This window comes from Gasterosteus aculeatus, chromosome 4 (assembly GCF_964276395.1).
Source record: "Gasterosteus aculeatus chromosome 4, fGasAcu3.hap1.1, whole genome shotgun sequence".
NCBI lineage: Eukaryota > Metazoa > Chordata > Actinopteri > Perciformes > Gasterosteidae > Gasterosteus > Gasterosteus aculeatus.
Window position 1 is genome coordinate 20,470,559 of NC_135691.1, and position 18,216 is coordinate 20,488,774.

Below are 18,216 nucleotides of genomic sequence, written 5' to 3' on the forward strand. Positions count from 1 at the left end.
TCATTAAATATTAATTTCATGTCAACTGTCAATAAATAGGCATTTATACACTGTATATATAAACTCACTTATAATGTCTCAAGTATGTGTATACTGTCACCTCTCTGGTTTCTTTAATGTTTCTTTCAAATAGAATTACTGTTCTGTCTCTGTGCTGCTGTAGTGGGGATGTCCCCTCAAGAATTAATACGGTCTCTTCTTGTGGCCTTAAGAGCACTTCTGGATTTTTATAATTTGTAGTATATTCAGCACTCAGGGCCGCCGGACACCATCTGCTACGGCCTATTGTGGAGGAAAAAGCAGCCCTGGCAGAGCTGAAACACGAGCTGTATCCAGTGGACATGAGGGGTTACGTTCAAAGAAACGTGAAGGAACATCTGCCCCCATCGAAGTAAGTCTCATCCCTGGAGCATCACCTCCAGCTGTCCACATCGCTCACAGCGGCTGGAGGAGAGAAGCTGGTCCAAACGGCCACTACAGTGTTTAGCCAGCTCATATGGGCATCATGGCATCCAACAGACAGAACTGCTCAGCTTCATTCTACAGAGAAAACCGCCCTGGTTACAGGTTACTCATTTGACTGTCTCACTCCCTAAACTCTGGACAGATGGTCATTGTCGTGGCACCGCACCTTTCCAGGTGTCTGTCGGTGGTGAATTTAGAGAAGAGCTACCAGAGACAAGTGAGTAGGAGCTGGACCAGTGGCAGTGTGTACCATCAGTAACAGCAGTCAGCAGAGCAGCATCTGTTCAATGTGTAAAACCACCAGACACCACAAGAGGGAGTCGGCTGATCTGGAGCAGCTGGAATGAAAGTGGAAATAACATGACCTGAGATTACAGATTATACAAATATCACACACACACACACACACACACACACACACACACACACACACACACACACACACACACACACACACACACACACACACACACACACACACACACACACGCCCACCCACGCACACTAGATCCCACGTGATAGTGAAACAACACAACAGCAGTGTGTAAACTAGAGGCTGTAGAATGACATGGTCAGAGTCTGCCCAGTGGCCGTGTGTGTGTGTGTGTCAATAGCTATAGTTCCATAGTGGGCTTGTGGCAGCTCCCCTAACGACAGTCTAGAGATGTAACAGTCCTTGGGGGCGGGACTTTCATTTTATAGCCCCTCTGCATTGGCTCCTGGCTCTCCACCCAGCCCTTACAGCCGTACCGCCCCTAGACGCTGGTGATTGACGCAAGGCAAGCGCTGGGCTTCTGGAGTTTCTCCGGTTGGGTGCTGGCAGGTTCTGGGATGGCGCGGAAGGAGAAGGGGGTGGCGGTGCCGGTGGTGATGCCGAGGTGACCTGGGCTCAGCGCCAGGTTCTGCCGACGGTTGCTCTCCACTATTGAAGAGGTGTTCGACGCCAAGCTCTCCCTTGTTCTGCAGAGACAGTGACACAAAATGAGAAATGGTAGAACCAATTTCTGTTGAGACAAAGGAGAGCGGGAAAACAGGACGACACCCTCTGTGTGACACATTCACATCCGTGACACACCTGATCCCTGACATGACAGAGGAATAAGCATTACAGGGACGTGGTCGACATGGCGCAGGGGTACAGAGAGAGCCGAGAACTGCAAGGTTGGCGGTTCGAGCCCCGGCTGCTCCCCATGTCCCAGCTGCCCCATGTCGAAGTGTCCCTGAGCAAGGCACCTAACCCCTAATTGCTCCATGGGTTAAAAATGCAATGTTATCTTAGGATAAGGAGGGGAGGACCTCATAAGGAGAAAGTTCTCAATATGTGTACATCTGACACCAGAGTTCCATCCTGATGAGAGGCAGCTGGTACCTACAGTCCTGTCTATCAGCCACCTGTTCCCAACTCTTGGCTCTTCCTCACTTTGTGGAAAACAAGTGTTAATGTGATTTGGACTTCCTGGACCACCTCTGATAAAGTACAGAGTTCAATGGAAGGATCGTGGGGAACAGGGCAGAGCTGTCTCTCAGAGCAGACTATGGACACTAAAGTACGCTCCAAGCACATTACCACTTTATTATTGAATATGAGTTAACTTTTTTCTCAAAAAATTCTCAGATTATGATCTTTTCTCTGCCAGGGGAAACAATATCAATCACACAACCCGATGTCTTCCCCTCTCGCCCTTTAATTCCGCTGGTGGTTCCTGCTTGTTCTCACCATCTATTTTGTATTTATGTTTACAGCGCTTCATTTTTTCCACATTTTGTTATGTTACGTGCAACTTCTAAGGCCAGGGTCAGTGTGTTACTATGGCGACACAGCCACGGCAGTGTATGTGTGTGTGTGTCAGGGCGTGAGGGTGCACACAAGATCGTGTGTGTGTGTGTGTGTGTGTGTTTCATTTCCCCCCCAAATTCTACATGATGAAAGTGAAAACTTTCTAATTATTAAAAAATAAACATAAAATAAGTATTCACAGCCTTTGCTGAATACTTTGTTAAAGCACCGTTGGCAGCAATTACAGCCTCAAGTCTTCCTGAGTAGGCGCTACTAGCTTGGCACACCTATATCTGGGCAGTTTCTCCCATACATCCCCACAGCATGATGCTGCCACCACCACGCTTCACTGCAGGGATGGTGTTGGCCAGGTGATGAGCAGTCCCTGGTTTCCACCAGACACGACGCCAGTGAGTTCAATTTTTGTTTCATCAGACCATAACATTTTGTTTCTCGTGGCCAGAGAGTCCGTCAGGAGCCTTTTGGCAAACTCCAGGAGGGCTGTCATGTGCTTTTTGGCGAGGAGTGTCTTCCGTCTGGCCACTCTACATCACAGGCCTGAGTGTTGCAGGGATGCTTGTCCTTCTGGAAGGTTCTCCTCTCCCCATGGAGCAATGCTGGAGCTCTGTCAGTGACCAACAGATCCTGGTGGTTTGAAACTTCCATTTGTGCTTCATAGGCCACTGTGCTCATTGGGACCTTCTGTACCCTTTGAAAGAGCTGTGCCTCGATTCAAATTCTATCTCAGAGTCTAGAGACAATTCCTTGGACGTCAAGGCTGAGTTTGTGCTCCGACATTCACTGTCAACTGTGGGACCTGATAGACAGGTGTGTGTCTTTCTAAATCACGCCCAATCAACTGAATATAGCAGCATGGACTCTGCTCAAGTTGTAGAAACATCTCAAGGATGATCAGTGGAAGCAGGATGCACCTGAGCTACATTTTTCATGAGTGTCATGTCAAAGGCTGTGAATACTTATGTTCATGTTATATCTTTCTCTGTTCTTTATTTTTAATAGATTTGCACGGTTCACATCATGAATCAGAATCAGAATTGAGGAAAAAATGAATTTAATCCATTTGGAATAAGGCTATAACATAACAAAATGTGGAAAAGGTGAAGCGCTGTGAACACTTTGATTCACGTACATTACTGACTGACTTTGGGTGAGTCTGCTGCTGCTCGACACTAAACTCGTACAACAGCTACACACTTAAATGCTTGAGCTTATCATCCACAGTGAGGAGAATTCCAAACAAGCAGAAAAACACAGGACTTTTCCCACAGAGGTATGTTTGTATGGTATCAGCTACAACACGGAATCTCAGAGCGGACAACAATAATTACTTTTCCTTTTTTACCACAATGTCAGCAGCTGCAAAGACAAAATATGATATTGCTTGTAAAATAAAAAGCTATTTTGGAACACTTCTTTACACACTTCTTCCCTGGCTACCGGTGGCTGCCCGCATCCAGTTCAAAACATTGGTGCTCACGTACCATGCTGTGAATGGATCGGGTCCAGCCTACATCCAGGACATGGTCAAACCCCACATCCCAACCCGCACTCTCCGCTCTTCATCTGATAAACTGCTCGTCCCTCCCTCACTGAGAGCAAAACACTCGACTAGATCACGACTCTTTGCTGTCCTTGCTCCGAAATGGTGGAACGAGCTCTCTGAAGACACCAGGACCGCAGAGAGCCTTCACACCTTCCGCCGCAAAGACACACCTCTTCAGACTCTACTTTGACTAAAAGAAAGAAATTGTAGCACTGAAATTGTACTTGTAACGTCACTCATCTATAGCAAATTGTAAATTGGCTTATTTGAGGAAATTGCACTTTCTTGTTTCTTGTTCCTCTGAGTTTGTATCCTATGGTTGAATGCACTTATTGTAAGTCGCTTTGGATAAAAGCGTCAGCTAAATGACATGTAATGTAACATGTCATTGCTAATATAAAAACAGCTGTTCACGACAATTATTAACCGAGTGAATCATTTCTAAAATGAGTTACTTACCAATGTTCAAAACTAATCCATATCAGATCAAACAAAGTTATAAAAAAAATATGAATTGGAAGTCCCATTTTGAAACAATAATGCATTTCACCAATGCAGTGAGCAAGACATATCAAGCAGAGCAGACCTGAAGAACGCAAAGAGCACCAGTGGGATCAGGACACACCCCCCCACCCCCCAGAAGTGCTTTCATGTTCTTCTAAACAGGTTTAAATTAGGTTTCAGATTCAATAAAATCATATTTAATGATAACACAGGACGATGAGCGATGGACCCATCCACATAACGTTTGTTGCAAATCTATTGAGGACGTTTTCTTCACAAGAGCACAGAGAAGGACGTGACTTCAGAACTTTTAGTTGTAAATGTCACCTGCAATCTCCCCCACTCTGGTGTGCCAGTGGGGCTGCAAACCAAAGAGCTTTTAAACTAAAGAGGAAGTTATGGAAACCCGGCCGGCCTTCACAGTGGACACATGGAGAATGTGCCTATATTTAATGCATGCAACGAGTGAATACATGTTCTCACCGTGGGGAGTTGAATCCACTGTCAACAGTGACTGAGCTGGAGTCCATGCTATCAAGTCTAGCAGAGTGGGCTGACTGCTGGTTCTGACTGGGCTCTGGAAGGTTCTCTTTAGCACCAGGGAAGGTGAGGGTTCTTTCGAACCTCCTCTGAAGATCCCTCTCTTTCTCTCGCTCCAACAGCCACTGCATCGTACCTGCTCCCCCTCCCCCCATCCCAACAACACCTCCTCCAGCCTTCTCATCCTCTCCTCGACTCTTGCTACCCCCCTCTTCGAGCTCATCGTCGTCCGAGACGTTGTAGTAGTCAAAGGAGGCCTCTGCAGCACTGCCAGCCGGTTCAATGCCCTGTAGGGGAACGGACGGAGTGGCCACTAGAGGTTTGGGAGCATCGAAGGCTTCCTGCGAATCAAGTGCATCGCAGGACGAGGACAGAGTAGGGGAGGCGAGGGCTTGGGGTTTCCTCAGCGAGCTGTATCCTGGCAACGGGAGGCTGGGAGGAGGTTTGAAGAGTGTGTCTTTACTAAAGATCTCCTTACGTTTCTCCTGACCAGAGGAGGCACTGTGGGGAGGTCTTCCATTAGCAAGGGGGGGGTCAGGAATAGAGAGGGGTATTGGAGGCAGGCTGCCTCCCTTGGGTCCCATCTTTGACAAGTCCTCCTTACTTTCTAGAGGATGGGGTGTCTGCCTGTCCATTTGCCTGTCAGCGCTGCCTAGTTTTAATCCGTCATGGCTACTTTTGACGAGACTCCCCAGTGGGTTAGCTGTGAGAGCAGCCTCAGAAGAGCCAGCGCACTGAAAGTAATCATCAGGAGGGACGGCGCTGGGTAGGGGTTTGGGTGAGTATGCAGGCAGGCTGTCCCTACTCCTACTCTTCTCTAGACTCCTGCCGCCATCCAACCCCAGAGAATCCACAGGCAGTTTAGCTGAAGTGGGGGTGGCACGAGAATAGAGAGAAGAGCACTGATTGGCTCGCAGGGTGCCATCGTCGGTATAGTAGCGGCTCCGCTCGTCGTAATAGTCGGGGGGTCCGATCATCCCCGCTCCAAGTGGTCCTTTGGAATTGTCCATGGACCTGGAGCGTTCCTTGGCCTTGTCGCTGCGCTCGTTCCTGGACTTCCTCTCCTGGGTGTGGGAGTGCGAGCGGTGGACTTTGGAGTGGTGGGCTGATGGCCCATGGCTTGGCTCGGGGAAAGGCATTTCTGTGCGCCGCTTGGCGAGCTCTCCGGACACATCCCACTCTGGCGTGACCGGTAGGTGGGAGGAGTCGAGGATGTTGGGGTTGCTATGTGCCAGGTGAAGGCGGGCCCGTTGCCGCTCCATGGCCAGGGCCTGTTCCCTTGGGGAGCGAGCCAGTGAGGACGAGTATGCTCTGTAGTCCCTATCGGCCAACTCCAGGTGGGAACCGTCGGCGGGCTCGCCGCGGGGCACTCTCGTCTTGCTATGTGAGCGGCTGAGTTTGGTCTGAGACTGCTTCCTGTGTCTACCCCCGCTTCTCCTGCTCCTGGAGCTCTGATTGGCTGACGATGCTTTGCTCCTCTGTGCACGCTCCTCCTCGAGGCGCTTCATGACCGCTGTGTGCCGGGCAAGGTTCTCCACAGTGAGGTCAGGGTTGATTCGGCGGATGATCTCCATCTCTACATTGCGTGGCAGCTGGCTGGGCACCTCCTCGTCGCGGAGCGGCCACTCCTCTGGGGGGAACTGTGCCGAGAAAGTGGCCAGCTGCTTGGCCTTGTCCTTTTTAAAGCTCAGACGGAACAGCTTCAAACCAAATTTCCGACTTCCTGTACCACTTCCTCCACCTGCCTGTTTCTCTACCTCTCCAGTTCCGCCTCCTCCTCCAGTTCGGTGTTTGGTCAGCGTGTCCGTCTTGAAGGGGAACCCAAGGGTGCTGCGACTCTTTTCCGTGTTGCCTGACGCTTGCTGCGTTTGTGGGGACGAGTACGCCTCCCGGTGGTCTTTGGGGGATCGACGCTGCAGGGTGGTGTGGTGGCTAGGGGGGTCGTCTCCACGGTAACTGTTGTTGAAAAAAGAATCCCCACCACCTCCACTGTGGTTTTGGCTGGACTTTGGGTGTGTTCGGTCACGCGCAGCTCCAGAGGTGGATGGGGTGATGGTGCCGGAGAGGGGGGAGGTGCACTGAGTCTGTTGATGCTGCTGTTGGTTCTGATTCTGCTGCGGCTGTTGGTGGTGTCGGTCAGCAGAACGTTCGTCTAAGTGGTACCACTTGGAGCTGGTTCGGATTAGGCTCGGGGTGATAAAGTAAGTCTGAGGGGTTACAATAAAATATCCGTCTGGCTTTGGGTAGATCTTCCGCTCACGGACCAGCATGCTCAGCGTGTGGTGCAGAACCTCCTCCGTTGGTGTGGGAACGCCTGAACCAAATCAGAGACAACAAGTAGTTAGAGCAGATACATTTTTCACGGATCCATATTATATAAGTAATCGAAAAACAGTATCCATAATGGAGGAATGAGTAAAAAACAGAGGAGACTTTTCTTCACGTAACCAACATCAACTGGCCCCTACAGGTCCTCTGAACAAAATGACCTTTTGGGCTTTTTTAAATCTCTTTTGTTGAACAATAGTGTAGAAAGCTATTCCACACTTAGTTTTGTTTATTAGACAGACCTAAATAAATCATGGAATATTATTTTCATGAGTGTGCAGTCACAGAAACCTCCCTACAGTTTAGAAAAACATGAAGATCAAGCATCAACAGTAAGGATTGCCAGTTTGTTGCTGTGTTTTCTGTGTTACCTGTACAACATTCCATGACCTCGATACAGGTCACCTTTTCACAATCCAGCTGACATAACTGCGTCGACGCATCCAAATAGAACTCAATATATGGTGACTAAAATTGGAACAATACATTTAGCAACCACAACCGGATGCCTGGTTTGCAGTATGGCAACAACTTTTAAAAGTTGAGCCCTGAAAAGACATGTTGTAACCAGATGAACAGAAAGGCCTGATTGAAGCCTGCAGCCCTGCACCCACCCATTATGCTTCAAACAGTGTTTTTCCAACTTTATAAAACCGCATGGAAGTATAAAAAGTTCGAACTTCTCCCCTTTCAGTGTCCACCCTCCTGGCACTTTGACATGAACAACTAAGTGCAACAGCAGCAATGCCTTTGGGCTACGGTTTATAGCCATTGAACACACTAGTGGGTTTTAGGTGGTCACTACCGACAATCTTCATCTTTCTTTCAAATGGGATACCTGTTTTTTCTCTCTTCTCTTTCTCATGTATCCTCTCCGCTTTCTCTTCATTTTTTGTGCTCTCCTCCATCCCGCTCTCTTCTCAATCTCTGCCGCTCTCTCTCCAACTGTCAGTCTCAAGATATTACTGCCGGTTACATCATAGCAGCCTTTCAGCCCAGCCAGAGTGATGCAACTTCATGCAGACAGACAGTGTGTGCACACACACAGTCTGTCCCTCCTCTTTCCTTTCATGTTGCTGATGAGAAGGCTGAGCAGAGGGAAGGAGGTGGACAGAAGTTGCTGTTCTGGATTCAGGATGGACTAATCTCAACACTGTTCCAGAACAATCCAAATGGGCCTTATCACATGTCAGAATGAATCAGAGGAGAACTTGCACCAGAGGTCTTCTAATCCATCTGAGAGGTCAGGTCTACTACTCACAGACTGGTCCAGAGCCAAGCTACAGACGGGGCCCACTAGTTCCTGGTTCAGACTCCAACCACAACCAAACCAACCGTTGGGCCACCATCCCCCTGCAGCTTCCTGTTCTGGTGTCCGATCATCAGATTCTCTGCTGCCTGCTTTCCAATGCCCCTTTTACGCTGCATTAGTATGGCTGGACAGGAAGAAGCTTTACAATGCTCACGGAGGGAGATCTTCGCAAACATCGGTTTACAGGTCGAGGGGAACAAAGTTGTGGAGGAAAATACGGGACAAAAGCAGCAGTGGCGATGCACGGGGCAATAAAGTCTATGATAAATAAATAAACAAACCAACGACTTCCACACACAAAGACGTTACTCTGTTCTGGCGGTGAATTGCTCTGCAACACACACAAGCCTTTATGAACCTTGAATTGAAACAAGTGCGTCGACACAACAGTGCGTAAAGACGCGGACGCCAGCCTCAATTAACTGGACCTCTACCTGACTTGACCAGTCCACAATATGGGAACACCCGCCTCCCCTGATCTCCCCCAATCACTGCCTAGCATGTACAGTGACTCCCCGTGATTGGCCGGAGTGAGGGGATCACGTGACACAAACACACACTCCTGAACAGGGCTGCTACAACACAATATTGGCCAAAGCACTTCACTTGGTTTCTGCAAACCTCGGATACACTTGGAATAGCTAGCTAGCAGCAGGAAGCATAGGAAGCCCTCACGATGCGCCGTGGTGGGCTGCACAGAGCCCCTCATCAGCATTCAAAGGAACAGCCACTCAAAACAGTTCGCGCCGTGGAGGGCTGTTTTAGACAGGGTAAAGAGGCTTGTTTTAAATGATCCTTGTGGTTTTTGACCAAAGTATGTTACAGACATTTCATTAAGACCCCAAGGAACCATATCAACCTGTGGTAAAATGGGGGCAGCAGAAGAGAGGGGGGCATCATCAACTCACTGCTCTGCGAAGGGGCATGTTGAGTTCAGCCTGAATGAGAAACTCAATTTCAGCTGTTAAAGTAAAAAGTATTTTTCTTAAGAGGACTCCTAGTGGTCAAATAAGAGCATCAGTCTCTGCCCCCCCATCTCACACCCCTATGATCAGTAAGTATATGCTGAAAAGTGTTGAACCATTGCTTTGAAGTGACTGAGAATGTTACAGTTGTATTTATCAGGTTATTAATAATGAAGAACAGACTTGATTCAAGCATGAAGATGGCTGGGTGACAGAAATGAGAACAGGTTTGCTCCATTCAGTGTTTGAGTGATCACATCAGTACAAACCCACACCCATGAGGGCAAAAAGATGCTTAAAAATAGTGTTTGCGGAGATGACTGAGCCACAAATTGACACTTTAAAAACGGGTGATCGACTGCATAGCAGCTGGGCAGACAGCTGTGTGTGTGTGTGTGTGTGTTGCCTGTCATTACATCATACAAGGGCAGTTACGTTGGTGACATGACGCAAGCTCTCTAAAGAGGGAAACCTGCAATGTAAAAAGACCATGCAACATGACAAAAAACATTCACTGCCCGTTCAAATACGAGGCAAATAATGAAAGGAAATGTAGAACTAGAATAATAACTAACTGGTCAGATGATTGAAGATGAATTGGCAACACCTTTGATACCTTGTCTCTGTTCTAGCTTCACAAATTGGAGGATTGGCTGATTCTCTCTATTTTTGTAAATGTTTTGGTTTCAACAATATTTATGATATTGTTTTATCCAATAAACTGAAAACATATGGCATTTTAGACGCAGACTCAGCGGATATTCCATTGATTCATGAACCAGATTTTTGGTAAAGAGCATCTGGCATTTAACAGTAACTGACTAACACAGAGTATATGGAGGTCCCTGCAGATTTCTAATTGAAAAGATGTTGGCTTTTTATACCAGCTGCTATTACAACACTGAACACACAAAAATGATATTTATCTCCTTTGAACATATAACTGAGTAGCAGCACACTATTGACAGTCAGCTGTCGACATGTGTAAGTGTGTGAGCTGGAGTTACCGGGAAAGCATGTCTGCAGATGTTCAGTCAGGGCCTCCTGAGTGACAGGCTTGTGGGCGGAGTTCATAGCAGAGATAGCCAATAGCAATACCTCTCCCAAAGGGATGAATTGCGATTGGCTGATGGGGGACATACTGATGGGTGACACATCACCTGTGAAAAGACAGAAATGACAGAAATCAGTCCTGCTGAGGGATGCTGGTTAAACATGTGTTTTAACCGGGACGTGTGGGACATATTGACACTGTGCAGTCTCGTCTCTTAGATCGACCTCACATTAAAAAATAAAGCACTGGCTGTCCTCGTTGTCTGGCCGAGGACCGTCTTTCTCTTCCATCATTTTCTGTCATCTCTCTACTATTGGTTATCCAATAAATATGATCCAGCACCGTGTTGGTCTGTCTTCTCTTAACATCTGTGTTCTGAATATAGAGCCAAACTATCATTCAGGGTGTTATGTTGTTTTTACTGGCTGAAACAGTGTCACCAACACAAGACAAACTTGTCTTGCAACGTGTGTGTCCCTTTGGCTTCACAAAGTACAACCACAGTAGATATAAACGACTGCAAAATATTCCACGAGCTACGAGCTGACGAACCCCTACGACCACTACTAGTACTACAATACCTGCTCACAAATGACACTGCGGTTACGTGTCAGCAGGTCACTCACCACACTGACCAAAGGCAGCTGGCTCACATGCACGGAGACTCAGTGCAAAGTGGAACATCAGCTGCTGGGTTTTAATGGTGGTTCCAGATCCAGTCACGCAGACATAAAGTTTGAGCTAAAAGGTGTTTTTTTTGTGGCTTTTAGTCCCACTCAATCCATAACTACTAAACGGTCCTAAAAACAGAGGGGGGAGAGCTAGTCAGGAGAGGAGGGGGAGAAAACGATATGGAGGGCAGAGGGGGAGAGAAAGACTGCAGAGCAGCGGTGTGAATCCAGAGAAATAGAGGGAGCACGATGGAACATTGATCGTCCATGTCTCCCTCACTGCAGTGGTAGTAAACAATCAGCCAGCCTCCTTTGTCCACAGCCCGAAACCACACCCCCTCCTTTTGTCATGCACTCCCTCTCTCGGCCTTCATTTGGCCCTCCCTCCATTTCTTTGGCTTTCTGTATCGCTCCGGTGTCCATCTCTCCTACAATATGTCCGCATCCATTATTCTATCCCGCTCTCTCTTTCTTTCTCGCTCGCTCTCGTTGCGACGCTTTGCTGCTAATGCTAACTAGCAGCTGCTGCTGCTGCTAACAGGCTAGCCAATGGGGCAGAGTGGGACAGACCAGGAGACAGTGAGACAGACAGATAGCACGTGACAGGCAAACCTTGGCTGATAGCGATCCAGTCCTTTGGAACAAATATAGAATCCGGTTAAAAAGCCGAGCAGAGCTTCTGATGGCAGCACAGCTCTCTACGCGCACTAGCTCATCCTTCTCTCTCTCTCACGTGCGCGCGCGCAAACACACACACACACACGTCGTCGTCGTCGTCCTCCTCCTCTTGTCTCTCACACACACACAAATGAGCATTCAGTCAAGGGCTTCCCACAATCCCTTGCGCCACACAAAGACAAGGGGGTGTGACCAATCACAAACCGCCTCACTCCTCACCCGTGCTTTCTCTCCCCTCCCTCACTGTGTGATGCCCACAGACATACAAGCTTGTGGGCGGGCTGCCAAGAGGGTTGTCATGACAACGCATCCCCAGTCGCTCTTTGTGGCTTTGCATCACACACACAGGCAGGCACACACACACAAAGTCTCCACAGTCTCTCCCCTTTCAAGATTTCAGTAGCAGTCTCTGCTCTGCTACGAACATCTTTGCTACACTCCCTGTGTGTGTGTGTGTGTGTGTGTGTGTGTTTGCGCATACACACACACACATGCTCTTTTAGCCGGTGTTGCAGTACTGCAGCTGGGTTTTGTGTGACCCAGTTAGAACACTATAGCTGGATGTAGGACGCGCGCGCACACACACACACACACACACACACACACACACAATGAAACGATTACTAAATATAGCAGTGGAGTTCTAGAACATTATCATTACAAGGAAGTTGAAAAGTAGTTATATAGTTATACACACACATCCATATGCGGACTTCATCCATCTATATATTTACGAAGGTATACATTTACACACACACACACACACGTACATATATATATATATAATGTATCAGCCAATCACATAGCCGCAACTCAGTGCATTTAAGCATGGAGACGCGGTCAAGACAACTTGCTGAAGTTCAAAGCATCAGAATGGGGGAGAAAGTGACTTTGTGGCATGGTTGTTGGTGGCAGACGGGTTAGTCTGGTATATCAGAAACTGCTTATCTACTGGGATTTTCACGCACAACCATCTCTAGGGTTTACAGAGAAGGGTCCAGAAAATATCCAGTGAGTGGCAGTTGTGTGGACGAAAATGCTTCGTTGATACAAGAGGTTAGAAGAGAATAGGGAGACTTTGAGGTTTGAGAGGATAGAACGGCAACAGTAACTCAAATAACCACTCGTTACAACCAAGGAATGCAGAATACCATCTCTGAACGCACTTTGTGTTCCATCCTGCCTTGGATCAACGGTTCTTGGCAGACTTTGGGCCCCTTAGTACGAATTGAGCATTGTTTAAATTCTGCAGCCAACCAGAGTTGTCCATCCTTTTATCCACAGTTTAGCCATCCTCTGATGGCTACTTCCAGCAGGATAGTGCACCATGTCACAAAGTTCATATCACCTCAAACTGGTTTCTTGACCATTACAACGAGTTCACTGTACTCCAATGGCCTTGTCTCAATCCAATAGACCACCTTTGGGATGTGGTGGAACAGGAGATTTGCATCATATGTGCAGCATCTGCGTTATGCCATTATGTCAATATGGACCAAAATCTGTGAGTTTCCAACAGCTTGTTGAAAGTATCCCACAAAAGAATGAAGGCAGTTCTGAAGGCCAAAGGGGGTCCAACCTTTGACTAGCAAGGTACCTAATAAAATGGCCGGTGAGTGTGTGTATTTGCAGAGAGGGAAAGCGAGTAAGACTGCTCCAGCATTGCCCACAGATTTTGGTCTATAACAGACTTGGAAATATTAATGATATATATACTCATTTTGAGCAAGATAACATTCACAATGGCCAAAACACCACGTCAATGAAGGCATGACAGCAATCTACATATTTTAAATGAGAACGTTTTATTGTAGTGGCAGTGACATCCCTCCACTACAATAAAACGAGGAATATTAGTCTCAATGAGACACCTACTACAAACCGCATTTTTTAATATATGTTAAAATACAGTGGGAATTTTGAAGCTTTATGTTGTGGAACAAAATGCTAAAATTTCTTTAGCTTGTGCTAACAACATACTGCATTTCAGGCCTCTAGTTTAATGGGATTTGGGATTTGTAGTCCAACATCACAAATCACAGATTTGCCTCAGAGGGCTTTACAATGTCTGCCATGTTGTTCACCAAGACAACTCTAGTGTGTAACTTGCTGGGTTTATGCTAAGCTAGGCTAACCATGCCATGTCTCCAGCTCTGGGCTAAAAGTCATAACCCCTAAGCTTTTTATTCGGGTTTCATTTTATCTGAGTGAATCCAAACATCTCACTTTAAAAAAATAAAATAGGCCATTGGGCCACAATAGAATCAGAGACTACATCTTTAAGTGAATTAGGAGGTTGAGAAGAGTGAAGTGCCACAAAACAGAGACAGATTCAGCAGGCTGAGAGAATCACAGTGGTGTATTGAGTGTCATTAGAAGGCAGGCCAGGCACGTCTGTGGTAATCTGGTGATTAGCATGTGAAAGGACTGCTCTGATGGTCAAGCTGGTTGGGACGGGGTGTACTGGAGGGGGGAAAACAGTTCACATGGGAGGTGGTGAAGGGCGGGGGCGCTCACCCCTTTTCTTTTAAGGGGCCCCTGATTTGCACAACACCCATTGCAGTTCAAATAGTAAATTAATCATTCACACACAGAGCAAAGAAAAATGTCAACCAAATGAGTATGTATATATATTAGTGCGATTTTAAATATAATTTTATTGTTATTATTACATTTTGCGATACATTGAGAAATCTACTCCGTAAAATGTCTGTCATAAAAAAAAGGTTACAACAGGCACCTATCAAGGAACAAGTTAACATGTATCAATTTTTCTTTTTTTTTTGTAAAGTGAGTCAATAATGATCGTAACATTACAGGTCATTTAGCTGACGCTTTTATCCAAAGCGACTTACATTGCATTTTTAACCCATAGCTTTTACATTTTTTGCCCAGGAGCAATTAGGGGTTACGTGTCTTGCTTAGGGACACTGCGACATGGGGCAGCCGGGACTCGAACCACCAACCTTGCGGTTCCGAGCTCTAGGGTTCTCCCGTTTACAGGAAGCAGTACATGTCAGGACTTATGACCTCAGGGGGATTCAAGTGAGGGGAACAAACTGGATGGGAAATGGCATCGCATAAGAGCAGTTTTTTCTTATTTAAAAACACAAGAGTAGTCGAAAGAGAGATTTAAAATGAAAATGTCAGACCGACGGGGACAATATATATATACATACTATATATGTATACATATATACACACACACGTATATTAGGGCTGTTAATAGATTAAAAAGAATATACAAATTAATCTCACATTTTGAAATACATTAATCGTGATTAAAAGTTGGTTTTTCTTCAAAAGATTAAGTCTTATAAATTAACGAAAAATCCCTTTAAAATAGTGTCTGAAAATACACACTTTCTAAACACAAAACTCCTCACATTTGATCATCTTGGGTGAAACGTGCACTTTGCGGTGCTCCCAACTCTCCATCATTTGAAGTGCCAACAATCTCCCAACATTTAGCCAGGACGTTTTTCAGACGTTTTACAGTACTGTCTTTTGGGACGCAGTGGTGGTCCTGTGCGGATTGTGCAGCGCAGGGTAGATGTTGAGATGGAAGTAGCCTAACAGGTACCAACATTACATTACGTGTCATTTAGCTGACGCTTTTATCCAAAGTGACTTACAATAAGTGCATTCAACCATAAGGATACAAACCCAGAATAGCAAGAAACAAGAAAGTGCAATTTCATCAAATAAGCCAATTTACAATTTGCTATAGTACAATTAAGTGCTACAATTTGTTAGTCTTTTAGTCGAGGTAGAACATGTTATAGGAAGATCAGTCCTAAAGTGGTCTGTTTGCCACTAATCCCCCTTTTGTTTGAACCGCGGAGGAATTCCTCTGCAGTTCTCTGCTGTATGTCCCAATCCCCGCTAAACCCTCAGGGACTTAACTGACGTCACCTGGTAAGTAGCTGAGTGTGAATGGAACAGAACTCGCTCATCATTACGCCCCCCCTCTCAGTTGATGCCCCGCCCCCTACGTCTAGCGCATAAGTCTTGATGTGAAGAAAAAATGATTTGAAAGTGAAAAAGACAAAACATAAGATTTGAATCTGAAAATATAAAATCTGCAACTGAAAATTGTAATACAGCGAAGATCAAAAGATAGGTGAAGGAATGAAAACCTTTTAATTTAAAAATGTTATTCAAAAAAAAATTGTATTATATTGAGAGTCAAAACTATATCCAACCCAAAAATATTTTTTATCCACTTATTACAATGTATGTACTACAATGTAAATAAAAGTATGTTGCATTTAATATTCAAGACCAAATCTTAAAACCGGTTTGCATTTTTTTCTCTCCAATGATTGACAAACCTTTGCCCTGGATTTGGCAGGGGACAGGGCATCCACAACTTGTTTTGGCTGGTTGATTGATGATGAGAGAAAAGAAGACCGATCTCAACCAGTGAAGGTGATTAATAAATGAGCCTCATGTGACCAGCCTACCAACCGGGTGCTTTCATGGCGGAATCCTCAATGGGGTCTCGATGGACTGCAGCTCCAGCCTGAAGTCGGCCCGGAGGTTCTTCTGAACATCAGAGAACATAGAAAGGACTGGCACATGGGCTTGATGTGCGTGGACGTTCAGCCTCCCACTCTGGTAGACACAGGAGCGCATTCTGCCCATTGGCTCTCTACATCCTTCAGTGATCATATGGAAACTGCACAAACCACTTTAGTGTTTAGAGACATTTTTATTCTTGTTGCAATTTCATCTTACGTCTGACACTGCCATAGGCCCACTACCTGCTTCTATAATAAGCATTGAGCTACTCAATACCAGGGGACAAGGTTCATTTATCGCTGTGAGCTGCAAAATGCTGTTTTTACTCCCATTTTGCAACGTAAGAAAGTGGTCAGCGGAAATTCAGTTGCTGAATTTCTGGATGGCAGTGACTGAATGGAAGGGTTGATTTTAAAAAAAACTCAGATTTTATAAATTAAAAAAACCCAGAAATTGATGCCGTTTTATAGGACGCCTCAGACGAGAGAAAGTTTCTCTTAAAACATATGTCCTTGTTTTCCTCTCCCCTGGAAAGCTCTCTCTTTGATGCCAGGAAACTTAAGGACCTGCTTGTTAAATCCGCCACCCAGTGGCACTAACTAGCTCAGATATGGGCAAAGCACCGCCCGCCGTTTAATCTGGCCCGCCGAAATCGTACAAATATAATGTGGGAAGAATTCGGCTGTGGCGAGTAAAGCAGTCTCTCCCTCTAGCCACTAGTGTAATGTTAATTCTATACATCTCTCCATACTTGGTTTTGTAGTGTAACAGCACTGTAATACGTTAGTGTCATGAGTACATCATCCATGAGCCCAGGGCGCTCGGTTACGTTGGTGACAGCGGTGGTTCGTGGAAACAGACTACGGACTGCGGCGACTATCTTATGCTTCGGCGAGTTTGAGTGTGCACTTCCTTAGTTTAGCTCAGCTGTCTGGGCTTAGCTAACACCGCGGCACTTCAGAGACAGATGTGTCCCGTTTAACAGCTCAGGGCTGTTCGGCAGACGGTTGCCTGGCAGAGATCCATGCGGATCTACACATCTAAAATAATAAACTCATTGCAGGGTTCTGAAGCCAGAAGACACACGCATTGCAACCAGTTCACACGCCACAGTTTGAGAAGACTGTGTTAAACCGTCTTGGCCACCGCACGTACGTTACTAAGCAACATAGACCGCGAACATACGTGACAGGTGGAGGCTTTTGATACAACTGCTCGGTGCAAGTGAAGGATGTAGCGGCACATGGCAGGTGTAGGAGGGCAGACACAAGAGAAAAGAACTGGTCATGAAACCAAAAATTCATTAGTTGCATTTGTTTTCATACAAAAAGGAGCTTTACACACTTAGAGATTTGGTGACTGTACATATACATTTCATGCCGTCTTGATTTGGATGTTCACAATGGTCAAAAGATTGATAGTTCAAGTAACTTTAATCATTTAATGTAGATAGTAAAGAAGTTCAAGTGAGGTAATTGGTTTGGGCGCAGGTCTCAGTCACATTATGACAGGTTAAATGTGTATTGTTCATGTTCGTGAAATTTGTTAAATTGCCTTGCAAATAAATGCTTTGCGGCTTGTTAAAAGCCAGATCCTTTCATGTCATTTATATTTGCTTACACAAACTCACACCCATCAGTTCCTGCCCCGGCCCCTTTGTCAAACCCATTGCGGCCCGCGAGCCAAAAAGGTGGCGACCCTGAGCCGGGTAGTAAGATGTTTGCCACTCTATGTGAGAGGGAGGGCGCAATTGAAATGCTACGTCGGGATGGTTCCCTGTTGACTGCAGTCAGGTAGCGCATTATCCATGTTCTGTTGACCGGTTCCCACGCAG

At 46.1% G+C, this 18,216-nt stretch overlaps 1 protein-coding gene across 3 annotated transcripts in view; it reads right to left on the bottom strand.

Moving 5' to 3' along the window:
* LOC120817468 (storkhead-box protein 2) overlaps window positions 1-18,216 on the bottom strand; it is a 31,376-nt gene continuing 13,160 nt past the window's right edge. For 2 of the 3 annotated variants that reach the window (XM_040173730.2, XM_040173731.2), the window contains exons 2-4: window positions 10,463-10,615; window positions 4,794-7,164; window positions 1-1,425 (exon numbers count right to left, since the gene is read on the bottom strand). In XM_040173730.2, the coding sequence (XP_040029664.2) occupies window positions 1,221-1,425; window positions 4,794-7,164; window positions 10,463-10,615 (2,729 nt within the window). In that variant the 3' untranslated portion in view covers window positions 1-1,220. Of the gene's footprint in view, window positions 1,426-4,793; window positions 7,165-10,462; window positions 10,616-11,792; window positions 12,111-18,216 lie in introns of those variants that run through there. The other variant, XM_040173732.2, reaches the window with a different exon arrangement.